The 24,056-nt window shown below is 52.5% G+C and overlaps 2 protein-coding genes across 5 annotated transcripts in view; one reads left to right on the top strand and one right to left on the bottom strand.

Moving 5' to 3' along the window:
- Positions 1–964: 964 nt before the first annotated feature.
- Positions 965–13,461, bottom strand: LOC145340300 (coxsackievirus and adenovirus receptor homolog; the record flags this gene model as incomplete). Its single annotated transcript, XM_080184741.1, has 4 exons — positions 13,183–13,461; positions 4,368–4,537; positions 3,704–3,905; positions 965–1,143 (listed from the first exon to the last, which is right to left on the bottom strand). Coding segments are annotated over exons 1-4 (570 nt in total), but the record flags the coding sequence as incomplete, so codon positions are not given.
- Positions 13,462–15,098: 1,637 nt separating this feature from the next.
- LOC145340301 (poly(rC)-binding protein 3-like) overlaps positions 15,099–24,056 on the top strand; it is a 28,077-nt gene continuing 19,119 nt past the window's right edge. Inside the window, exons 1-4 of one of the 4 annotated variants that reach the window (XM_080184745.1) lie at positions 15,099–16,076; positions 21,307–21,430; positions 23,712–23,735; positions 23,837–23,869. In XM_080184745.1, coding sequence (XP_080040871.1) covers positions 21,365–21,430; positions 23,712–23,735; positions 23,837–23,869 — 123 coding nt within the window. In that variant the 5' untranslated portion in view covers positions 15,099–16,076; positions 21,307–21,364. Of the gene's footprint in view, positions 16,077–21,304; positions 21,431–23,711; positions 23,736–23,836; positions 23,870–24,056 lie in introns of all 4 variants that reach the window. The other 3 variants (XM_080184746.1, XM_080184743.1, XM_080184744.1) reach the window with 3 other exon arrangements.

Here is a 24,056-nt window from a genome sequence, read left to right on the forward strand (position 1 = left end):
CCGTGTCTCTCTCTCCCCCTCTCCCCGTGTCTCTCTCTCCCCCTCTCCCCGTGTCTCCTCTCTCCCCCTCTCCCCCGGGTCTCTCTCTCCCCCTCTCCCCGTGTCTCTCTCTCCCCCTCTCCCCGTGTCTCTCTCTCCCCCTCTCCCCGTGTCTCTCTCTCCCCCTCTCCCCGTGTCTCTCTCTCCCCCTCTCCCCGTGTCTCTCTCTCCCCCTCTCCCCGTGTCTCTCTCTCCCCTCTCCCCGTGTCTCTCTCTCCCCCTCTCCCCGTGTCTCTCTCTCTCCCTCTCCCCGTGTCTCTCTCTCTCCCTCTCTCCCCGTATCTCTCTCTCTCCCTCTCCCCCGTGTCTCTCTCTCTCCCTCTCCCCGTGTCTCTCTCTCTCCCTCTCCCCGTGTCTCTCTCTCTCTCCCTCTCCCCGTGTCTCTCTCTCTCTCCCTCTCCCCGTGTCTCTCTCTCTCTCCCTCTCCCCATGTCTCGCTCTCTCTCTCTCTCTGTCCCTTTCTCTCTGTCCCTTTCTCTCTCTGTCCCTTTCTCTCTCCCCCTCCGTGTCTCTCTCTCTGTCCCTCCGTGTCTCTCTCTCTCTCTCTGTCCCTCTCTCTCTCCCCCTCCGTGTCTCTCTCTCTCTCTCTCCTCTGTGTGTCTCTCTCTGTCTATCTCTCTCTCTCTGTGTACTCTCATAAGAAATAGGAGGAGTAGGCCATCTAGCCCTTCGAGCCTGCCCCGCATTCAATAAGATCATGGCTGATCTGAAGTGGCTCAGTTCCACATTCCCGCCCTCTCCCCATAACCCTTAATCCCCTCGCTTATCAAAAACCCATCAACCCACGTCTTAAAAATATTTAGCGAGGCAGCCTCCACCACTTCAACGGGCAGAGAATTCCAGAGATTCACCACCCTTTGAGTGAAGAAGTTCCTCCTCCGTTCTCTGTCCCTTTCTCTCTCTCTCTCTCTCCTGGTCCCTCCACAGTTTGTGTTCTCCCCGGTCCGCGTTTACCGAGTGTTGACTGGGGCGGCAGTTCCTCGTTGATTCTGTTCCAGGAGTAGGTGAGAGGCGGTGTCCCAGAGTGACTCACACAGTGAAGAACCACATCCCGATCCTTCTCCCCGGAACGCTCGATCCAGCATTCCGGCTTCTCTGGTCGGACTGGAAAACAAGTGGAGGGGGGGTTGTGTGGAGGGAGAGACAGAGAGAGGGGAGAGAGGGGGAGGGGAGGGGAGGAGGGAGAGAGAGACAGAGAGAGGGGGAGGGAGGGAGAGAGGGGGGAGGGAGGGGAGACAGAGAGGGGGGGGGGGGAGAGGGAGGGAGGGGGAGGGAGGGAGGGAGGGAGGAGAGAGGAGAGGGGAGGGAGGGAGAGAGAGGGAGGGAGAGAGGAGAGGGGGAGGGAGGGGAAGAGGGAGGGGGAGGGGGGAGGGGGAAGAGGGAGGGGGGAGAAGGGGGAGGGGGAAGAGGGAGGGGGAGAAAGGCGGGGGAGAAACACACCCAAAAAATTCATCAATGCTCCACACAGAGAGACACCCGATCCCTGACCCGAACCCGATCCCTCACCCCGAACCCGATCCCTGTCCCCGAACCCGATCCCTGAACCCTGACCCCGAACCCGATCCCTCACCCCGATCCCCGACCCCTCACCCCGAACCCCAATCCCTCACCCCCGAACCTGAACCCCAATCCCTCACCCCCGAACCCCAATCCCTCACCCCGAACCCCAATACCTCACCCTGAACCCCGATCCCTCACCCCTAACCCTGACCCCGAACCCCAATCCCTGACCCCGAACCCGATCCCGAACCCCGATCCCTCACCCCTAACCCGGACCCCTCACCCCGATCCCTCACCCCAAACCCCGATCCCTCACCCTGAACCCCGATCCTCACCCCGAACCCGATCCCTGAACCCTGACCCCAATCCCTCACCCCGAACCCGATCCCTGACCCTGAACCCCTCACCCCGATCCCTGACCCCAAACTCTGATCCCTCACTCCCGATCCCTCACCCCCGAACCCCGATCCTCACCCTCACCCCAATCCCTCACCCCCGAACCCCGATCCTCACCCTGAACCCTCCACCCTCACCCCAATCCCTCACCCCTCACCCCGATCCCTGATCCCTCACCCCGATCCCTCACCCCGAGCCGACCCCTCACCCCGACCTGACCATGACCCCAAATCTCACCCTGACCCCGACCTGACCATGACCCTAACCATACACGACCCCAAACCCCAGCCCTGACCCTAAGTCTAACCCTTACCCGTGACTGTGATCCCCAACCTTGACCCTAACTGTAACCCACGACCCCTCACTGTGATCTTCGACTGTCACCCTGACCTGGACCCTTCTCACCCCACAACCCTGACCTCCCATACTCACCCTAACCCTGACCCATGACCCCTGTCCCTCACTGTGATCTCCAGCGGTCTCTCTAACCCTGGATATAGCCCCCTTATGTAAACACAAGGATTAGAGTCACACAGGTTTACAGCATGGAAACAGGCCCTTCGGCCCACCTTGTCCATGCTGCCCCTTTATTTTAAACCCCTAAGCTAATCCCAATTGCCCGTGTTTGCCCCCATATCTCTCTATACCCATCGTACCCATGTAACTGTCTAAATGCTTTTTAAAAGATAAAATTGTCCCCGCCTCTACTACTGCCTCTGGCAGCTCATTCCAGACACTCACCACCCTCTGGGTGAAAAATTGCCCCCTCTTCACCCTTTTGTATCTCTCCCTCTCACCTTAAATCTCTGCCCTCTAGTTTTAGACTCCCCTACCTTTGGGGGAAAAGATATTGACTATCTAGCTGATCTGTGCCCCTCATTATTTTATAGACCTCTATAAGATCACCCCTCAGCCTCCTACGCTCCAGAGAAAAAAGTCCCAGTCTATCCAGCCTCTCCTTATAACTCAATCCATCAAGTCCCGGTAGCATCCTAGTAAATCTTTTCTGCGCTCTTTCTAGTTTAATCATATCCTTTCTATAATAGGGTGACCAGAACTGTACACAGTATTCCAAGTGTGGGCCTTACCAATGTCTTGTACAACTTCAGCAAGACATCCCAACTCCTGTATTCAATGTTATGACCGATGAAACCAAGCATGCCGACTGCCTTCTTCACCACTCTGTCCACCTGTGACTCCACTTTCAAGGAGCGGTGAACCTGTCCCTCGAGATCTCTCTGTTCTGTAACTCTCCCCCAACGCCCTACCATTAACTGAGTAAGTCCTGCCCTGGTTCGATCGAACAAAATGCCTCACCTCATGTTTATCTAAATTAAACTCCATCTGCCATTGGTCAGCCCACTGGCCCAATTGATCAAGATCCCGTTGCAATTGGAGATAACTTTCTTCACTGTCCACCGTGCCACCAATCTTGGTGTCATCTGCAAACTTACTAACCGTGTCCCCTATATTCTCATCCAAATCATTAATATAAATGATAAATAACAGTGGGCCAATCCACCCTAACCTGCACATCTTTCAGACTGAGAGGGGAAACCAGAGCACCCGGAGGAAACCCACGCAGACACGGGGAGGACATGCAGACTCCGCACAGACAGTGAACTAAGATGGGAATCGAACCCGGGTCCCTTGCCCTGTGAGGCAGCAGCGCTAATCACTGCTCACCTCAGTCCTAAAAGGTCAACCCCCTATCCTCAAATGATGACCCCCACGCCCCCACCAAGGTTCTGGACGCCTGCTTCCTTACCGTGAACTCCAACCGTGACCTTCCGGCTGTCGATACCTGGGGCTTTCTTGACCTTACACTGGAAGGTGTTGGTGTCACTGGCCTGGAGGTTTCTGACACGCACTGAGGCGTTCCCTTGACTGGGATCCACTTCCATGAATCCAAACCTACCCGAAAGGGGGTTTGGATATTCAAACTGCCGGTCATGAAGATAGGTCAGAATCTGGGGAAGTGAAAAAAACATCAGAGACAAAGGAATACAGCGGTGGAGTCCCTTCTCCATCCAGCTCCCTCTCACTCGGTACCTAACCTCAGTGTCTGACAGGGACAGTATAGAGGGAGCTTTACTCTGTATATAACCCCGTGCTGTACCTGTCCTGGGAGTGTTTGATGGGGGGGACAGTGTAGAGGGAGCTTTACTCTGTATCTAACCCCGTGCTGCACCTGTTCTGGGAGTGTTTGATGGGGGGACAGTGTAGAGGGAGCTTTACTCTGTATCTAACCCCGTGCTGTACCTGTCCTGGGAGTGTTTGATGGGGGGACAGTATAGAGGGAGCTTTACTCTGTATCTAACCCCGTGCTGTACCTGTCCTGGGAGTGTTTGATGGGGGGACAGTGTAGAGGGAGCTTTACTCTGTATCTAACCCCGTGCTGTACCTGTCCTGGGAGTGTTTTGTTTACTTACGACAAGATCCTGTTGCGTGGTATCTGGGTTTATGATGCTCCATTCAATATCCAGGGATCCAACGTCTGCAGCCTCAACCTCGTACGTACAGCCGATCACAATATCCTGGTTCTCTGCGACGTACAGAGTCTGTGTTCCGGTCGATGTGATTCTCAGCGCTGTTGACACGGCTGTAATTACACAGACATATAGTAAAATACATGATACGTTAGTCCGACAACATTAAAGAACCACCCGATCCAGCACGTAGATCAACAAAGCTCAGGAGTCTCCGCTCCACACTCAGGGCAGCTGAAACAGATTGGGGTTTGATCGAGATGATGGGTTGAAGGGCCTGTGTCTGCGCTCTGTGACTCTGCGATAGTGTTGACATATTGAACCTTGGAAGATAGGAGGAGGAGGCCATTCGGCCCTTTGAGTCTGCTGTTTGGCTGAGCGAGTGGGCGAGGACCTGGCAGATGGAGTATAATGTTAGCAAGTGTGAGTTATCCACTTTGGCAGGAATAATAGTAGGAGGGATTACTATTTAAAGGGTGAAAAGCTGCAGCATGCTACGGTGCAGAGGGACCTGGGGGTCCTTGTGCATGAGTCGCAAAAAAACCCAGTCTGCAGGTGAAGCAGGTGGTCAGGAAGGCGAATGGGATGCTGGCCTTTATAGCGAGGGGGATAGAATATAAAAGCAGGGAGGTCTTGCTGCAACTGTACAGGGCACTGGTGAGGCCGCAACTGGAGTACTGTGTGCAGCTTTGGTCGCCGCACTTGCGCAAGGATATTTTGGCCTTGGAGGGAGTGCAGAGGAGGTTCACTAGGCTGATACCGGAGATGAGGGGGTTGGACTATGAAGAGAGGCTAAATAGACTGGGTCTGTACTCGTTGGAGTTTAGAAGGATGAGGGGGGATCTTATAGAGACGTGTAAGATAATGAAGGGGATGGATAGGGTAGAGGTAGAGAGGTTCTTCCCGCTCATAAAGGATAGCAGGACTAGAGGGCACAGCCTCAAGATAAGGGGGGGTGCAGTTTAGAACGGAGTTGAGGAGGAACTTCTTCACTCAAAGGGTGGTGAATCTCTGGAATTCTCTGCCCGTTGAAGTACATAAGAACATAAGAAATAGGAGCAGGAGTAGGCCAACTAGCCCTTCGAGCCTGCCCCGCCATTCAATAAGATCATGGCTGATCTGTCGTGGATCAGTTCCACATTCCCGCCCTCTCCCCATAACCCTTAATCCCCTCTCTTATCAAAAACCCATCAACCCGCGTCTTAAAAATATTTAGCGAGGCAGCCTCCACCACTTCAACGGGCAGAGAATTCCAGAGATTCACCACCCTTTGAGTGAAGAAGTTCCTCCTCAACTCTGTTCTAAACTGCCCCCCCTTTATCTTGAGGCTGTGCCCCCTAGTCCTACTGTCCTTTCTGAGCGGGAAGAGTCTCTCCACCTCTATCCTATCCATCCCATTCAACATCTTATACGTCTCAATGAGATCTCCCCTCATTCTTCTAAACTCTAACGAGTACAAGCCTAGTTTATTCAGCCTCTCCTCATAGCTCAACTCCCTCAACTCCGGCATCAGCCTAGTAAACCTCCTCTGCACTCCCTCCAAGGCCAAAAATATCCTTGTGTAAGTACGGCGCCCAAAACTGCACACAGTACTCCAGCTGCGGCCTCACCAATGCCCTATACAGCCGCAGCAAGACCTCCCTACTTTTATATTCAATCCCCCTCACGATGAAGGCCAGCATCCCATTCGCCTTCCTGACCACCTGCTGCACCTGCAAGCTGGGTTTTTGCGACTCATGCACAAGGACCCCGAGGTCCCTCTGCACCGTCGCCTGCTGCAGTTTTTCTCCACATAAGTAATAATCCTTCCTACCATTATTCCTACCAAAGTGGACCACCTCGCACTTGCCAACATTAAATTCCATTTGCCATTTCCTGGCCCATTTGCCCAGCCTATCTAGATCCTTCTGTAGACTCTCACCACCCTCCGCACAATTTGCCTTTCCACCAATTTTGGTGTCATCAGCAAATTTCGACACCCTACACTCGGTTCCCTCCTCCAGATCATCTATATAAATGGTAAATAGCTGAGGCCCCAGCACCGACCCCTGGGGCACTCCACTAGTCACCATCCGCCAATCCGAATAGCACCCATTGACCCCCACTCTCTGCCTCCTATTTGACAACCAATCCTCTATCCACGCTAACACCCTACCCCCAACTCCATGCCCCCTGACCTTCTGCAATAACCTCTTGTGAGGTACCTTGTCAAACGCCTTCTGAAAATCAAGAAAGACCACATCCACCGGCTCTCCTCTATCCACCGCCCTAAACACATCCTCATAGAACTCCAGTAAATTTGTCAGACACAACTTCCCTTTAACGAAACCATGCTGCGTCTGCTCTATCAAGCAGTTCCCCTCAAGATGCCTCGCTTGATGACGGATTCTAACATTTTACTTACAACAGACGTTGAACTAACAGGCCTATAATTCCCCGCCTTTTGCCTGGTGGAGGCTGCCTCGCTGAATATATTTAAGTCACGGGTAGATAGGTTTCTGATAGACAGGGGAATTAAGGGTTATGGGGAGAAAGCGGGAAAGTGGAACTGATCCACTTCAGATCAGCCATGATCTTATTGAATGGCGGGGCAGGCTCGAAGGGCTAGATGGCCTACTCCTGCTCCTATTTCTTATGTTCTTATGTCCCCCATTCATCTCCATCATGGCTGACCATCCAACTCAACAGCCTAATCCTGCTTTCACCCCATAACCTCAGATCCCGTTTACCCCCAAGTGCTACATCCAGCCGTCTCTGGAATACATTCAATGTTTTATCGTCAACTCCTTCCTGCAGAATGAATCCCACAGGCTGTGATAAGATATGACGATAATAAATCAACTCAAATTAACTCTCTCACCCACCTCTCTCCCCATTTACACTCAGACACTGGACAGCCCATTCCCCTATCGGAGGGAGGGAGGGGTTAACCCCTTTCCCTCTCTCTGTGTCTTCCTCCCCCAGTTGTTCCGATATTTTCCTCCTGCTCCCTTTTCCTTCCTGCTCACCAGCCTGAGTTACAGAAGTGATGTCGTCAAACCGGTTCACACCAAACCCAGGTGTTTGACAGGACAGTGGTGTGGCGTGTGGGAGAGACACCCTGTTACTCATGAAGAGAGATCGCAGCCCCTGGAACTGTACCCGCGTCAGCTCACACCCTCTCCCTTCACCCCGTCTCATCCACCTCGACACACAGACACAGACAGGGCAGCCCGTTCCCCTATTGGAGGGAGGGGGGTGATGAACCCCCCCCTCTCCCCATTTACACACACATCGGGGGGCTTTGGAGAGGGTTACAGAAAAGATTTACCAGGATGTTGCCCCTGGTCTGGAGGGCATTAGCTGTGAGGAGAGGTTGGAGAAACTTGGTTTGTTCTCACTGGGGCGACGGAGGGTTGAGGGGGAGACCTGATAGAAGTCTACAAGATTATGAGGGGCAGAGTGGATAGTCAGAAGCTTTCCCCCCCCAGGGTGGAAGAGTCAATTACTGGGGTGGGGGGGGGCACAGGTTTAAGGTGCGAGGGGCAAGGTTTAAAGGAGATGTACGAGGCAGACTTTTTTTTTTACACAGAGGGTGGTGGGTGCCTGGAACTCGCTGCCGGGGGGAGGGAGTGGAAGCGGATACGATAGTGAGTTTTAAGGCGGGGGGGGCGTCTGGACAAATCCATGAATAGGATGGGAATAGAGGGATATGGTCCCCGGAAGGGTACGGGGGGGTTTAGTTCAGACGGGGAGAGGGGGGCAGCATGGTGGGTGCCGGAGGGGCCAAAGGGCCTGTTCCTGTGCTGGAATTCTCTCTGTTCTTTGAACAGGTGCCAGAGTGTGGGTGACTAGGAGGTTTTCACAGTAACTTCATTGCAGTGTTAATATACCTGTGACTGAAAAATTAACTTTAACTTTACATTCTGGAAAAGCCGGCTGAAGGAATCGGATTTTTTGCCTTGTCCTTCCCGCCCACTGTGATGGGGCGGGACGGAGACGTCCCTCTGTCCTACGATGGAGAGGAGATATTATCCACGCCTGCCGGCTGTGTCACCACAGGTTTGTTTTGGTAAATTCTCTCCTCCCTGCTCGAGACAGGGACAGAAATGCTGCTAAACTGGTTAATGTGATACTCACAGCTGCAGAAGGGATGAGGTGTGGGAAGTTCACAGATGGAGACAGAGAGACATGCCTTCACTAGATTGGAGTTATTTGTCTAACGCCTGTTTCAGCGGGACACTTGGGGGGAAAAAAACAAGGCATGGTTGACAGTGTTTTGAAGATAAGGGCGGGGCAAATTCTTTCAGCGCTCAGATTTCTTCACCCAGAGTGGAAATGGTCGGGAGCTTCAAGTTTTTAGGTGTCCCAGATCACCAACAACCTGTCCTAGTACCCACCCCCCTGACGCCGACACGACAGATATAAAGCCCCACCAACGCCTCTACTTTCTCAGGAGACTAAGGAAATTTGGCATGTCCGCTACGGACTCTCACCAACTTTTACAGATGCCCCATAGAAAGCATCCTTTCCGGGTGTATCCCAGCTTGGTCTGGGCTCCTGCTCTGACCAAGACCGCAAGGAACTACAAAGGGTTGTGTGTGTGTGTGTGTGTGTGTGTGTGTGTGTGAACGTAGCCCAGTCCCACCACGCAAACCATATATTCTGCATCCTCTCCTTTCTGTCTCCGCTCCATACTCTATGAACAGTATGCTTTGTCTGTATAGCACGCGCGCGAAACAATACTTTTCACTGCATCCCGATACACGTGACAATAATAAATCAAATCAAAAAGTTTATTTATTAATGTCACAAGGAAGGCTTACATTAACACTGCAATGAAGTTACTGTGAAAATCCCCCTAGTTGGCCACACCCCGGCGCCTGTTGGGGTTACACTGAGGGAGAATTTAGCACGGCCCAATGCACCCCTAACCAGCACGTCCTTCAGACTGTGGGAGGAAACCAGAGCACCCGGAGGAAACCCACGCAGACACGGGGAGAATGTGCAGACTCCACACAGACAGTGACCCAAGCCCCGGGGAATTGAACCCGGGTCCCTGGCGCTGTGAGGCAGCAGCGCTAACCCACTGTGTCACCGTGCTGCCGGGGAATCGAACCCGGGTCCCTGGCGCTGTGAGACAGCAGCGCTAACCCGCTGTGTCACCATGCTGCCGGGGAATCGAACCCGGATCCCTGGCGCTGTGACGCAGCAGCGCTAACCCACTGTGTCACCGTGCTGCCGGGGAATCGAACCCAGGTCCCTGGCGCCGTGAGACAGCAGCTAACCCACTGTGTCACCCATTGCACAGATTTACAAACAGCAATCTCACGAAAGCGATCACATCATCGCATACCTTGCCCCGGGGGGCCTGAGATGAGCAAATATGAAGAGAATGTGAACCTTAAGAAATTACCTGTCAAGCCAACGCGAAAGAGATGGGGTCAGGATCTCAGAGAAACAAGGAGGGAGGGAGATGGGTCGAAGGGTCACTGGCGATGAGTTTGGAGCCCTGACTGAACTCACCTCCCAGTGTCCATCCAATGGACAGTATGGTACAGAATAGGTGACGCAGACAGAAGGGGCGTCGGAGCAACTGTATGCCTGCGGACAACATGTTGGCAGTCACTCTGCGAACTTTGTCCCCTTTTCTGAGGTATCGAGAGATGTTGTTCTCTCTCACTGCCTTTCCCTAGATGGCCCCGTCTTTGGACCAGCGTGTGACGGTGACACCGAAACTCGCTCCAATTGAGATACAGGTGTGTGAGAGGATAAACAAGACAGCTTTCCTTCTCGAGGCAGTTCCTGGACTGACAGGTCAGTCCGCAATCCAGAACACAACAGCCTCAGGGGAAAAGAACATATCACTGCGTGACAAGGCACTATCACTTCCTCAGCCCCTCACTATCTCACCCCTGTGCACATAAACCCTCCCCCACACCCTTTAATATCCCACCCAGTCTAATCCCACTCTCCCCCCTCACTCCCCCCACCCTTTAATATCCCACCCAATCTAATCCCACTCTCCCCCCTCACTCCCCGCACCCTTTAATAACCCACCCAGTCTAATCCCACTCTCCCCCTCACTCCCCGCACCCTTTAATATCCCACCCAGTCTAATCCCACTCTCCCCCCTCCCCGCACCCTTTAATAACCCACCCAGTCTAATCCCACTCTCCCCCCTCACTCCCCGCACCCTTTAATAACCCACCCAGTCTAATCCCACTCTCCCCCTCACTCCCCGCACCCTTTAATATCCCACCCAGTCTAATCCCACTCTCCCCCCTCACTCCCCGCACCCTTTAATAACCCACCCAGTCTAATCCCACTCTCCCCCCTCACTCCCCGCACCCTTTAATAACCCACCCAGTCTAATCCCACTCTCCCCCTCACTCCCCGCACCCTTTAATATCCCACCCAGTCTCATCCCACTCTCCCCCCTCACTCCCCGCACCCTTTAATATCCCACCCAGTCTAATCCCACTCTCCCCCCTCACTCCCCGCACCCTTTAATATCCCACCCAGTCTAATCCCACTCTCCCCCCTCACTCCCCACACCCTCTAATATCCCACCCAGTCTAATCCCACTCTCCCCCTCACTCCCCGCACCCTTTAATATCCCACCCAGTCTAATCCCACTCTCCCCCTCACTCCCCGCACCCTTTAATATCCCACCCAGTCTAATCCCACTCTCCCCCTCACTCCCCGCACCCTTTAATATCCCACCCAGTCCAATCCCACTCTCCCCCCTCACTCCCCGCACCCTTTAATATCCCACCCAGTCCAATCCCACTCTCCCCCCTCACTCCCCGCACCCTTTAATATCCCACCCAGTCTAATCCCACTCTCCCCCCCTCACTCCCCGCACCCTCTAATATCCCACCCAGTCTAATCCCACTCTCCCCCCTCACTCCCCGCACCCTTTAATATCCCACCCAGTCTAATCCCACTCTCCCCCCTCACTCCCCGCACCCTTTAATATCCCACCCAGTCTAATCCCACTCTCCCCCCTCACTCCCCACACCCTTTAATATCCCACCCAGTCTAAACCCATGTCCCTGGTGGCTGTGAGATAGCAGTGCTAATTATTGTGCTACCCAATCCACCCTAACCTACACATCTTTGGGACATTAAGAGACAATTTAGCATGGCCAATCGAGTCAACCCCCCAACTCCCTAAACCTGATCCTTCAAACATCCTCTTAACCCCAATCCCGATTCCCCCTCCCCCAAATAAAGTCCACATACGCCACCCTTCCCCCAAGACTCGCATTAACGACCCTACCCTTTGGCCTATTGAGTCTGCACCGACCACAATCCCACCAAGACCCTACCCCCATTTCCCTACACATTTTACCCACTAACCTACGCATCTCAGGACACTAAGGGACAATTTTTAAGCATGGCCAATAAACCTAACCTGCACATCTTTCGGACTGTGGGAGGAAACTGGAGCACCCGGAGGAAACCCATGGAGACCCGAGGAGAACGTGCAGACTCTGCACAGACAGTGACCCGAGCCCCCGGGAATCGGACCCGGGTCCCTGGCGCTGTGAGGCAGCAGTGGTAGCCCACTGTGCTACTGTGCCGCCCCTTTGGAGGTAGATATTGTCAGCACGGACTTGATGGAGTACTGTGTGCAGTTTTGGTCGCCGCACTTGCGCAAGGATATTTTGGCCTTGGAGGGAATGCAGAGGAGGTTTACTCGGCTGATTCCGGAGATGAGGGGGTTGGACTATGAGGAGAGGCTGAATAAACTAGGCTTGTACTCGTTAGAGTTTAGAAGAATGAGGGGAGATCTCATTGAGACGTATAAGATGATGAATGGGATGGATAGGGTAGAGGTGGAGAGACTCTTCCCGCTCAGAAAGGACAGTAGGACTAGAGGGCACAGCCTCAGGATAAAGGAGGACGGTTTAGAACGGAGTTGAGGAGGAACTTCTTCACTCAAAGGGTGGTGAATTTCTGTAATTCTCTGCCCATTTAAGTGGTGGAGGCTGCCTCACTAAATATTTTTAAGACGCGGGTTTATAGGTTTTTGATAGGCGAGGGGAATTAAGGGTTATGGGGACAGGGTGGGAATGTGGAACTGAGACACGACAGATCAGCCATGATCTTATTGAATGGTGGGGCAGGCTCGATGGGCTAGATGGCCCACTCCTGCTCGTATTTCTTATGTTCTTATGATGGGCTGAAGGGCCTTTCCTGGACCGTGTGACTCTGTGTCTAAAACACAGCGTTAACTAAGATCAATTATACTGCTGCAGTAACAATAACGGATGCTGGTAATAAATAAGAATGGAGCTCCAATAATAAATGAAATTAGCGCTGCTTTAGGGGTAGAGATGGTCAAGTATGGCCTCGATGGGCCGAATGGCCTTTCCTGCCCTGGGTGTGACTGAGTTGGATGGACTAATAGGGATTGTGCTGAGTATAACTGACAACTGGATAGGCCAATAGAAAGAGTCCTGAGTTTGATTGACAGCCGGATCTTCCAATAGGGATTGCGCTGTGTATGATTGACAACTGGATGAGCCAATAGAACGAGTCCTGACTGTGATTGACAACACCCACGGCCAATGACGGTTCAGCCCATTCTCACTGACAGCGGTCTCAACCAATCAGCGGACTCTAACGTCACATAGCTACTGACCGATTGCGTGCCTGAACAACCCTCTCCCCCTGACGTCACAAACGACGGCGCACCAGTCCGTCGATCTCGCGGACGAGCATGCGCAATCAGCCAACCGGCCGGAGCCCGACCATGCGCACTGCTTACCGGTGCCCCCGACAAACATGGCGGGCGACCGGAACGCCCCACAAGAAGATGGCGGCCACGCCTCCGAGGCTTCCCGCCGGGGATGATGGCGGCCGGGGACACATGGAGGGAGGGAACAGGAGCGACTGGTTTGCAGCCGCGGGTTGGGTGGAGAAAAGGTGAGGAGCAAATCAGAAAGGGGCGGAATGAGGAGGAAGGGGAAGACGGGGCTGCAGCAGTTTGGGGACGATGACGAAGAGAGGAGAGAGCGGACATGATGCAGCCAGCGACTGAAGACCACGAGTGCGCAGCCGCAGTAAGGCTGGCGCCGCGAGTGCGCAGCCAGAAACACTCGCGACCGCGCAGCCGCAGTGATGTAGCACCGTCCGTGCGCAGCTGCAGTGAAGGCGGGCGCCGAAGGCCGAGTGCGCAGCCACGCTTCCGGCGCGGCGCGGCCTTGCCTTCCGGTCAGGCGCTAGTGGCGGGAGGAAGGAGGAGAAATGACGACAAGCGACCGCCGCGCCGGCGCAGTGAGGGGGTAGCTGGGAGCACGCAGCCGCAGTGAGGGGGGGAGCCGGGAGTGCGCAGCCGCAGTGAGGGGGCAGCCGGGAGCGCGGCGGCGCAGTGAGGGGGGGAGCCGGGAATGCGCAGCCGCAGTGAGTGAAGCTCAGGGTCAGTTCCCCCCGCCCCCCCGTGTTGGTTTTTTTTGTCTCCGCCGCCATTTGGATCCGGAGTCGGCGGAAAAACCGAGAGAGAAAAAACCTGAGAGGAGAGAGAGAGCGGGAACTAAACCCAGAGAGAGACCGAGAGAGAGAGAGAGAGGAGTCCAGAGAGAGCCGGAGTCGGACTGAGGGTGAAGAGGAGCTGCGACAGAGACAGAGATCCCCGTCCCCAATAAACCCCCCCGTTCACCCAAATCTACCCCCCCAATTACCCCCCAATCCCCAAATCAACCCCCAATAAACCCCCCAATCCCCAAATCTACCCCCCAATCCCCAAATCTACCCCCCAATCCCCAAATCTACCCCCCAATCCCCAAATCTACCCCCCCAATTACCCCCCAATCCCCAAATCAACCCCCCCAATAAACCCCATCATCACTCCCCCAATAATAAACCCCCCATCACCAAATAAACCCCCCAATCCCCAAATCAACCCCATCATCCTCTCCAACCCCCCATCCCCCAGTAAACACCATCACCCCCCCCAATAAATCCCCAAATAAACCCCATCATTCTCTCCAACCTCCCCATCCCCAAATTGCCCCCCTGTCCCCAAATAAACACCCATCACCCCCCCAAATAACAATCCCCATCCCCCAATAATAAACCCCCAATAAACCCCACCAATCCCCCAATAACAAGCCAAATAAACCCCCATCACCCCCCCATAACAATCCCCAATAAACCCCCCCAATCCCCCACTAAACCCCCCCATCACCCCCAATAACAAACCCCCCCCAATCCCCCATAACAACCCAAATAAGCCCCCATCATCCTCCCCAAATAACAATCCCCATTCCCCATCACCCTCTCCCAATAAACCCCCCCCCCAACATCCCCATTCACCAAATAACAAACCCCCCCCGTAACATCCTAATAATAACCCCCACCAATAACAATCCCCAATAAACCCCCTCAATCCCCATCACCTGTCCCCCAAATAAACCCCCCCAAATAACATCCCCGTTCCCCAAATAACAAAACCCCTCAATTCCGCCCCATAACAATCCCCATTCCCCATCACCCCACCAAATAATATCCCTGTTCCCCAAATAACAATCCCCATTCCCCATCACCCTTCCCCAGATCCCTAATAAATCTCCAATAACACCTCCATCAGCCTCCCCCAACCTCCAATAACCCCCCCCCAGATCCCCAGTCACCCTGCAAATAACATCCCCCCCCATAACACCCCCATCGCCCTCCCCCAGTCCCCTCAACCCCCTCAAAAAAACCCCCAATAACAGCCCTGAACCTCCCCAATAACAATCCCCATCACCCTTCCCCCAACCCCCAAATAACAATCCCTGGATCCTCCATAACAACCCCCATCCTGATCACCCTCTTCCATCCAGCCCAAATCAGCTCCCTCTTAACAACCCCCATCCCTTCCCCCAATCACCCTCCTCCCGTCTCCAAAACCCCAATAAACTCCCCCCATAACAATCTCCATCACCCTCTCTAAACCCCCCAAATAACACCCCTAAACCCCCACCTAACATCCCTCACAGTCTGCATAACATCCCCCCCCCAATAAACCTCCCAATAACAATCTCCAGAGCCTTAATAACATCCCCTAACTCCCCCCCCAACAATCTCCACACCCCATCACCCTCCTCCCCAAACCCCCCATAACATCTCTAAAACCACTATCTAACATTTCCCAATAACATCCCTTAACTGCCCCGAATAAACAAAAATAACAATCTCCAGAGCCTCAATAACTACTCCCCCGTAACAATCTCCATCACCCTCCCTCAGCCCCCAAACCCACCCCCAAGCAACACCCCTAAAACCTTCTCGTAACATTCCCCGATCCTCAATAACAATCCCCCAAATCTCCTTCCTATAAAACCCCCAAAATCCCAATAAAACCCCACAGCAGCACCCCCCGCATCCTGATCCCCAACCCCATCCCCCAATAAACCCCCTCCATAACATCCCCAGAGTCCCCAAAAAACAATCCTAACCCCAGTAACACCCTCAAAACCCCCTCGATAACAATCCCTATCCTGATCCCCAATCACCCTCTCCTATCCCAATCCCCCCCCCCTCTGGACACCCTATACCTGACCCTTCAAACATCCTCTTGACCCCAATCCCAATTCCCCAAAAACAAAATTCCACATACGCCACCCTTCCCACAAGACTCGCGTTACCGACCCCATCCTTGTCTTCCACAGAGAGAGAGAGGTAAGTTGCTCAACTTTAATATCACTGTGTTAAATGTATGTGTATGTAGAGAGATATTTCTATGTAGAATATACAGAAAGAGCGGGAGAGATAACCGCTTTTAAAATCAGTATGTTAAATATACAGAGAGATGACTTGTTATGATCCAGGTCAGAAACTCCCAAGGTTTTTTAATGAACTTACAATGTGGAGTTGCTGGCATTGGACTGGGGTGAACACAGCAAGAAGTCCCACAACACCAGGTTAAGGTCCCAACAGGTTTGTTTGGTTTATGAACTGAGGATAGACTGGCACAGTGGGTTAGCACTGCTGCCTCACAGCGCCAGGGACCTGGGTTCGATTCCCTGGCAGCACGGTGACACAGTGGGTTAGCGCTGCTGCCTCACAGCGCCAGGGACCCGGGTTCGATTCCCTGGCAGCACGGTGACACAGTGGGTTAGCGCTGCTGCCTCACAGCGCCAGGGACCCGGGTTCGATTCCCCGGCAGCACGGTGACACAGTGGGTTAGCGCTGCTGCCTCACAGCGCCAGGGATCCGGGTTTGATTCCCTGGGGCTCGGGTCACTGTCTGTGTGGAGTTTGCACATTCTCCCCGTGTCTGTGTGGGTTTCCTCTGGGTGCTCCGGTTTCCCCCCCACAGTCTGAAAGACGTGCTGGTTAGGGTGCATTGGGCCGTGCTAAATTCTCCCTCAGTGTAACCCGAACAGGAGTGTGGGCGACTAGGGGGAATTTCACAGTGACTTCGTTGCAGTGTTAATGTCAGCCGAACTTGTGTCGCTAATAAATAAATAAGCTTAAACGCAGATGAAAAGTTTTGCACTTTGAATTTCAGCACGGGTAAACACAAGATGTTTCACTCCAGCAGTACAGGAACAGGTCCTACAGCCCTCCAAACCTGCACCGATCATGTTATCTTATCTAGACCAACCACTTGCAACCCTGTATTCTCTGTATGTTCACGCGCCTAGCCAGATAAGTCTTAAATGCGCCTGACATAACCACCTCGCTTGGCAATGCATTTCTAGGCCTCCTCCACCCTCTGTGTAAAAATAAACCTGTCATTGCCGTGTGCCCTCCGATCTTCGGGTAAGCGTTCTCCAAGGCGGCCTTCACAACACACGACAGCGCAGAGTCGCTGAGCAGAGACTGATAGCCAAGTTCTGCTAACATGAGGACGGCCTCACCCGGGACCTTGGGTTCATGTCGCACCGTCTGTAACCCCCAATGACTTGCCTGGGTTTGTAAAATCTCACTCACTGTCCTGTCTGGAGACAATACACATCTCTTTAACCTGTGCTTAACCCTCTCTCCACTCACATTGTCTGTACCTTTAAGACTTGATTACCTGTCAAGACTCGCATCCCAACCGTTATTTTGTAAATTGAGTTTGTGTCTTTATATACCCTGTTTGTGAATACAAATCCCACTCACCTGATGAAGGGGCAGTGCTCCGAAAGCTAGTGGTTTGCGCTACCAAATAAACCTGTTGGACTTTACCTAGGGTTGTGAGACTTCTTACTGTGTTTACCCCAGTCCAATGCCAGCATCGCCACATCATTAAAAAAAACTTCCCCTGCACATCTCCTCTGAACCTTTCCCCACCTTACCTTGAACTTGTGTCGTTCCCCACCCCCCCCCCCCCCCCCCACGTAATTGTCATTTCTGCCCTGGGAGAAAGCTTCCGACAGTTCACCCTATCCATGCCCCTCGTAATCTTGTAGATTTCTATCAGATCGCCCCTCAAACTCTGTCATTCCAGTGAGAAGAAACCGAGTTTCTTCAACCTCTCCTCATAGCTAATGCCCTCCATACCAGGGCAACATCCTGGTAAATCTTTTCTGTACCCTCTCCAGAGCCTTCCACTAAGGCGCGTTTATCAAAGTTTACTTAAGAACACAGTTAACATATAATAAGAAATTCGGCAAGAACTTTCACCAATTACAAAACAAGAGAAGAAACAGCTATAAAAATGTATACATCTTAATAGCCAAGTAGTTTCTTGAAAAGTTTATTTATTAATGTTACAAGTTAGACTTATGCTAACAGCGCAATAAAGTTACTGTGAAAATCCCCCTAGTCACCCACACTCCTGTTGGGGTTACACTGAGGGAGAATTTAGCACGGCCCAATGCACCCCTAACCAGCACGTCTTTCAGACTGTGGGAGGAAACCCACGCAGACACGGGGAGAGCATGCAAACTCTGCACAGACAGCGACCTGAGCCCCAGGGAATCGAACCCGGGTCCCTGGCGCTGTGAGGCAGCAGCGCTAACCCACTGTGTCACTGTGCTGCCGGGGAATCGAACCCGGGTCCCTGGCACTGTGAGGCAGCAGCGCTAACCCACTGTGTCACTGTGCTGCCGGGGAATTGAACCTAGCTCCCTGGCGCTGTGAGGCAGCAGTGAACATAGAACATTACAGCGCGGAACAGGCCCTTCGGCCCACAATGTTGCGCCGACCAGTCTTATTTTTTAAAAAAAAATTGACTCACTAATCTAAACCAATCCCTTTTCGTCCATAAACCTATCCACCAATCTCTTAAACGCCCCCAAACTAGGCGCATTTACAACTGCAGCAGGCAGGGCATTCCAGTCCCTCACCACCCTCTGGGTAAAGAACCTGCCCCTGACATCCGTCCTATAACTACCCCCCCTTAATTTAAAGCCATGCCCCCTCGTGCTAGCTTTCTCCATCCGAGGAAACAGGCTATCACCATCCACCCTATCTAAACCTCTAATCATCTTATATGTTTCTATAAGATCCCCTCTTAGCCGCCTTCTTTCCAGTGAAAACAACCCCAAATCCCTCAGTCTCTCCTCATAGGACCTCCCCTGCATACCAGGCAACATCCTGGTAAACCTCCTCTGCACCCTCTCCAAAGCCTCCACATCCTTCCTGTAATGTGGGGACCAGAACTGCACACAGTACTCCAAGTGCGGCCGCACCAGAGTTGTGTACAGTTGCAACATGACGCTGCGACTCCTAAATTCAATCCCCCTACCAATAAACGCCAAGACACCGTACGCCTTCTTAACAACCTTATCTACTTGATTCCCAACTTTCAGGGATCTGTGTACACATACACCTAGATCCCTCTGCTCCTCCACTCTATTCAAAGTCCTCCCGTTAGCCCTATACTCAACACATCTGTTATTCCTACCGAAATGGATTACCTCACACTTCTCCGCATTAAACTCCATCCGCCACCTCGCGGCCCAGCTCTGCAACCTGTCCAAGTCACCCTGCAAACTTCGACACCCTTCCTCACAATCTACCACACCTCCGACTTTGGTGTCATCAGCAAACTTACTAATCCACCCAACTATACCCTCATCCAGATCATTAATAAAGATTACAAACAGCAGTGGCCCCAAAACAGATCCCTGAGGCACACCACTCGTAACCGAACTCCATGATGAATAATTACCATCAACCACCACCCTCTGTCTCCTATCTGCTAACCAATTCCTGATCCAAGTACCTAAATTACCACCAATCCCATACATCTGCATTTTCTGCAGAAGCCTACCATGGTGAACCTTATCAAACGCCTTACTAAAATCCATATATACCACATCTACTGCCTTACCCCTATCCACCTCTTTGGTCACCTTCTCAAAGAACTCAATAAGGTTAGTAAGGCACGACCTTCCCACTACAAAACCATGCTGACTATCTCTAATCAATTCATTACTCTCCAAATAACTATAAATCCTATCCCTAATAATTAATAACCCAGTGCTAACCCATTGTGTCACCGTGCTGCCGGGGAATTGAACCCGGGTCCCTGGCGCTGTGAGACAGCAGTGCTAACCCACTGTGTCACTGTGCTGCCGGGGAATCAAACCCAGGTCCCTGGCGCTGTGAGGCAGCAGCGCTAACCCACTGTGTCACCGTGCTGCTGGGGAAACGAACCTGGGTCCCTGGCGCTGTGAGGCAGCAGCGCTAACCCACTGTGTCACCGTGCTGCCGGGGAATCGAACCCGGGTCCCTGGCGCTGTGAGACAGCAGCGCTAACCCACTGTGTCACCCCACTGTACCAGCACAACAAACATTCCCTCAAACATATGTTTCCATCTTCGATTTAGCACAGAAGATAAATAGGTTCACGTGACGCTGGATCTTGCAGCTTTCCAACTCCCTCTGTCGTTTACTCCTCTGGATGTTGAGTTGAAAATGGTGGGGCCTTCCGACCCTGATACCTGTCGTACACTTCGAGATGGACGCACTCGTTGCTTTTAGTTACTAGCTAGCCAGCCTCCGAAAACGAGGAGAGAGACTAAACACAGCTTTAGAAGCATTGATGGAAGAAGCAGGATGAGGCCGTTTGGCCCTTCGAGCCTGCTCCACCATTCATTGTGAATTCACGGCTGAGCATCAAATTCAATATCCTGATTTACCCCCCCCTTCCCTCCCCATATCCCTCGATCTCTTTCGCCACAAAAGCGATATTGAGTCATAGAGGTTTGCAGCATGGAAACAGGCCCTTGTTCATGCCGCCCCTTTTGTTTTGAACCCCAAAGCTAGTATCAATTGCCCGTGTTTGCCCCCATATCCCTCTATACCCATCGTACCCATGTAACTGTCTAAATGCTTTTTAAAAGACGAAATTGTCCCTGCCTCTACTACTGCCTCTGGCAGCTCGTTCCAGACACTCACCACCCTCTGTGTGAGAAAATTGTCCCCTCTGGACCCTTTTGTATCTCTCCCCTCTCACCTTAAACCTCTGCCCTCTAGTTTTAGACCCCCCTACCTTTGGGAAAAGATATTGACTATCTAGCTGATCTGCGCCCCTCATTATTTTATAGACCTCTATAAGATCACCCCTCAGCCTCCTACACTCCAGAGAAAAAAGTCCCAGTCTATCCAACCTCTCCTTATAACTCAATCCATCTAGTCCCGGTAGCATCCTAGTAAATCTTTTCCACGCTCTTTCTAGTTTAATAATATCCTTTCTATAATAGGGTGACCAGAACTGTACACAGTATTCCAAGTGTGGCCTTACCAATGTCTTGTACAACTTCAACAAGATGTCCCAACTCCTGTATTCGGAGAGAGAGATTGGCAGGGAGGGAGATGGGAGAGACGTATTGAGGAGGGGTTTTGCGCGGTTCGGTACATGCATCCTGCGTTTGCACGGTTCGGTACACGTGTCCTGCGTTTGCGCAGTTCAGTACGCGTGCCCTGTGTTTGTGTGGTTCGGTGCCCACTCCTGTGTGTATTTCCTGCAGGTCTTACACTCCTGATCACTGTTGATTCACTCTCTACATCGCTACAAGACAGGGGATCATGGACACAGCTGTTGAAGGTGGACTAAATGTGACTCTAACCCTTCGACTGTTGATGCACGGAAAGGTGTCGTATTCGATCTCTTCGCCTTTTGGTGTGTTTGCGCGCGCGTCTCAATTAGGAGCAGAAGAACATAAGAAATAGGAGCAGGAGTCGGCCATCTAGCCCTTCGAGCCTGCCCCGCCATTCAATAAGATCCTGGCTGATCTCTCCCTGGTCTCCAACCCCCCTCCCCATCTCTTCCCCGTCTCCCATTCCCCATCAGAAACCCATCCATCTCCCTCTGGAACCCATTCATTGATTCAGACTCTCTCTCTCTCTTTCCTCCTCCTTGCCCACTCCCGCCCCCACCCCAGGGTGTCACACAGCAGGCAGATGTGATCTGCAAGGGCGTCTCCACTCAAAGCACCGGTTCCTGGTGGTTCACGATTGTGTTTTGTGATGTGTGGGGAGTCATGTGTATTCCCCCGGTGGGACTGACCAGCCCAGTCATTGTGTAACAATTACTGAACATTATATTATTTAAATATCATTCTCGCCTGTATCGGGGTGCAGTGAAAAGTATTGTTTCTTGCGCACTGCACAGACGGAGCATACCGTTCATGAAGTACAGAGGGGAGAAAGAAAGGAGAGGGTGCATGATTTTATTCGTCCGTGGGTCAGGGGCGTCGCTGGCTGGGCCAGTGTTTATTGCCCATCCCTAGTTGCCCCTTGAGAAGGTGGTGGGGAGCTGCCTTCCACGTGGAGTAGGTACACCCACAGTGCTGTTAGGGAGTGAGTTCCAGGACTGTTATTGGATATCAGTCAGTCCCCGCGTCGGTGTAGGTACACCCACGGTGCTGTTAGGGAGTGAGTTCCAGGATTGTTATTGGATATCAGTCAGTCCCCGTGTGTGTGGGGTGTAGGTACACCCACGGTGCTGTTAGGGAGTGAGTTCCAGGATTGTTATTGGATATCAGTCAGTCCATGTGGTGTAGGTACACCCATGGTGCTGTTAGGGAGTGAGTTCCAGGATTGTGATTGTTATTGGACATCAGTCAGTCCCCGTGTGTGTGGGGTGTAGGTACACCCACGGTGCTGTTAGGGAGTGAATTCCAGGATTTTGACCCAGCGACTGTGATGGATCGGCCGATATATTTCCAAGTCGGGATGGTGTGAGGCTTGGAGGGGAGGTTTGCAGGTGGTGGTGTCCCCCCCGCCTGTATGTGCTGTGGCACACCACCCCCCCCCCACCTTGGTCCTGCTAGATGGAAGTGGGCGGTGGGTTTGGAAGGTGCTGTCTCAGGATCTTTGGTGAGTCGCTGCAGTGCATCTTGTAGACGGCACACATGGCTGTCACTGAGCGAGGGGGATGGAGGGGAGTGAGTGTGTGTCGATGGGGTGTCAATCTGAGGAAGGATGTTCCTTGCTATAGAGGGAACAGTGAAGGGTTTATCATCCCCGGGGATGGGTGGGGGACTGATGTACGAGGAGAGATTGACTGGGTTAGGATTGTTTTCACTGGAGTTTGGGGTTTGGGGGGGGGAATCTCATAGAGAGATTTATAAAATTCTAACAGGACTGGACAGGGTCGAAGCAGGGAGGGTGTTCCCAATGGTGGGGGGAGTCCAGAAACAGGGGGTCAACTCAGTCCTAAATCTGCTCCTCCTTATTTTGAGGCTGTGCCCCCCTAGTTCTAGTTTCACCACCACCACCCCCCACCCCCCCAGTGGAAACACCTTCCCTGTTTCTATCTTATCGATTCCCTTCATCATCTTATCTGTTTCTATCAGATCTCCCCCTCATTCTTCTGAATTCCAGTGAGTATAGTCCCAGTCTACTCAGTCTCTCCTCATAATCCAACCCTCCGGAATCAACCTAGTGAATCTCCTCTGCACCCCCTCCAGTGCCAGACGTCCCCAACTCCTGTTTTCAATGTTCTGACCGACGAAACCAAGCATGCCGAATGCCTTCTTCACCACTCTGTCCACCTGGGACTCACTTTCAAGGAGCTATGACCCTGTCCCCCTAGATCTCTTTGTTCTGTAACTCTCCTCAAAGCCCTACCATTAACTGAGTAAGTCCTGCCCTGGTTCAATCGACCAAAATGCCTCATTATTTTATAGACCTCTATAAGATCACCCCTCAGCCTCCTACGCTCCAGAGGAAAAAGTCCCAGTCTATCCCAGCCTCTCCTTATAACTCAATCCATCAAGTCCCGGTAGCATCCTAGTAAATCTGTTCTGCACTATTTCTACTTTAATAATGTATGGACGTGGGGTGAGTGGTCACCCCCGTTTGGCTAATGGAATCCTTTTTGGATGGACAGATGAGGGTAATGCTGTGTTTTCTCTGCTCTTTTTTACAGGAGGTGGGAAGTATCATCGGAAAGGTTAGTGACTTCATTCCCGTGTGCTCAGCCACATGGCTAAGTGTTTAGGTGTCGTTACTATCAGTGGGTAACCCGATTCTCTCTCCTTTCCCTTCCCACAGAAAGGTGAAACGGTGAAGAGGATGCGTGAAGAGGTGAGATTGACCCCAGCGCAAGTTAGATAGATCAGCGAGATAGTCAATATCTTTTCCCCCAAAGGTAGGGGAGTCTGAAACTAGAGGGTGTAGGTTTAAGGTGAGAGGGGAGAGGTACAAAAGGGTCCAGAGGGGCGATTTTTCTCACACAGAGGGTGGTGAGTGTCTGGAACGAGCTGCCAGAGGC

Source organism: Carcharhinus amblyrhynchos, unplaced genomic scaffold, assembly GCF_965287045.1.
Source record: "Carcharhinus amblyrhynchos unplaced genomic scaffold, sCarAmb.v2.hapA scaffold_909, whole genome shotgun sequence".
NCBI lineage: Eukaryota > Metazoa > Chordata > Chondrichthyes > Carcharhiniformes > Carcharhinidae > Carcharhinus > Carcharhinus amblyrhynchos.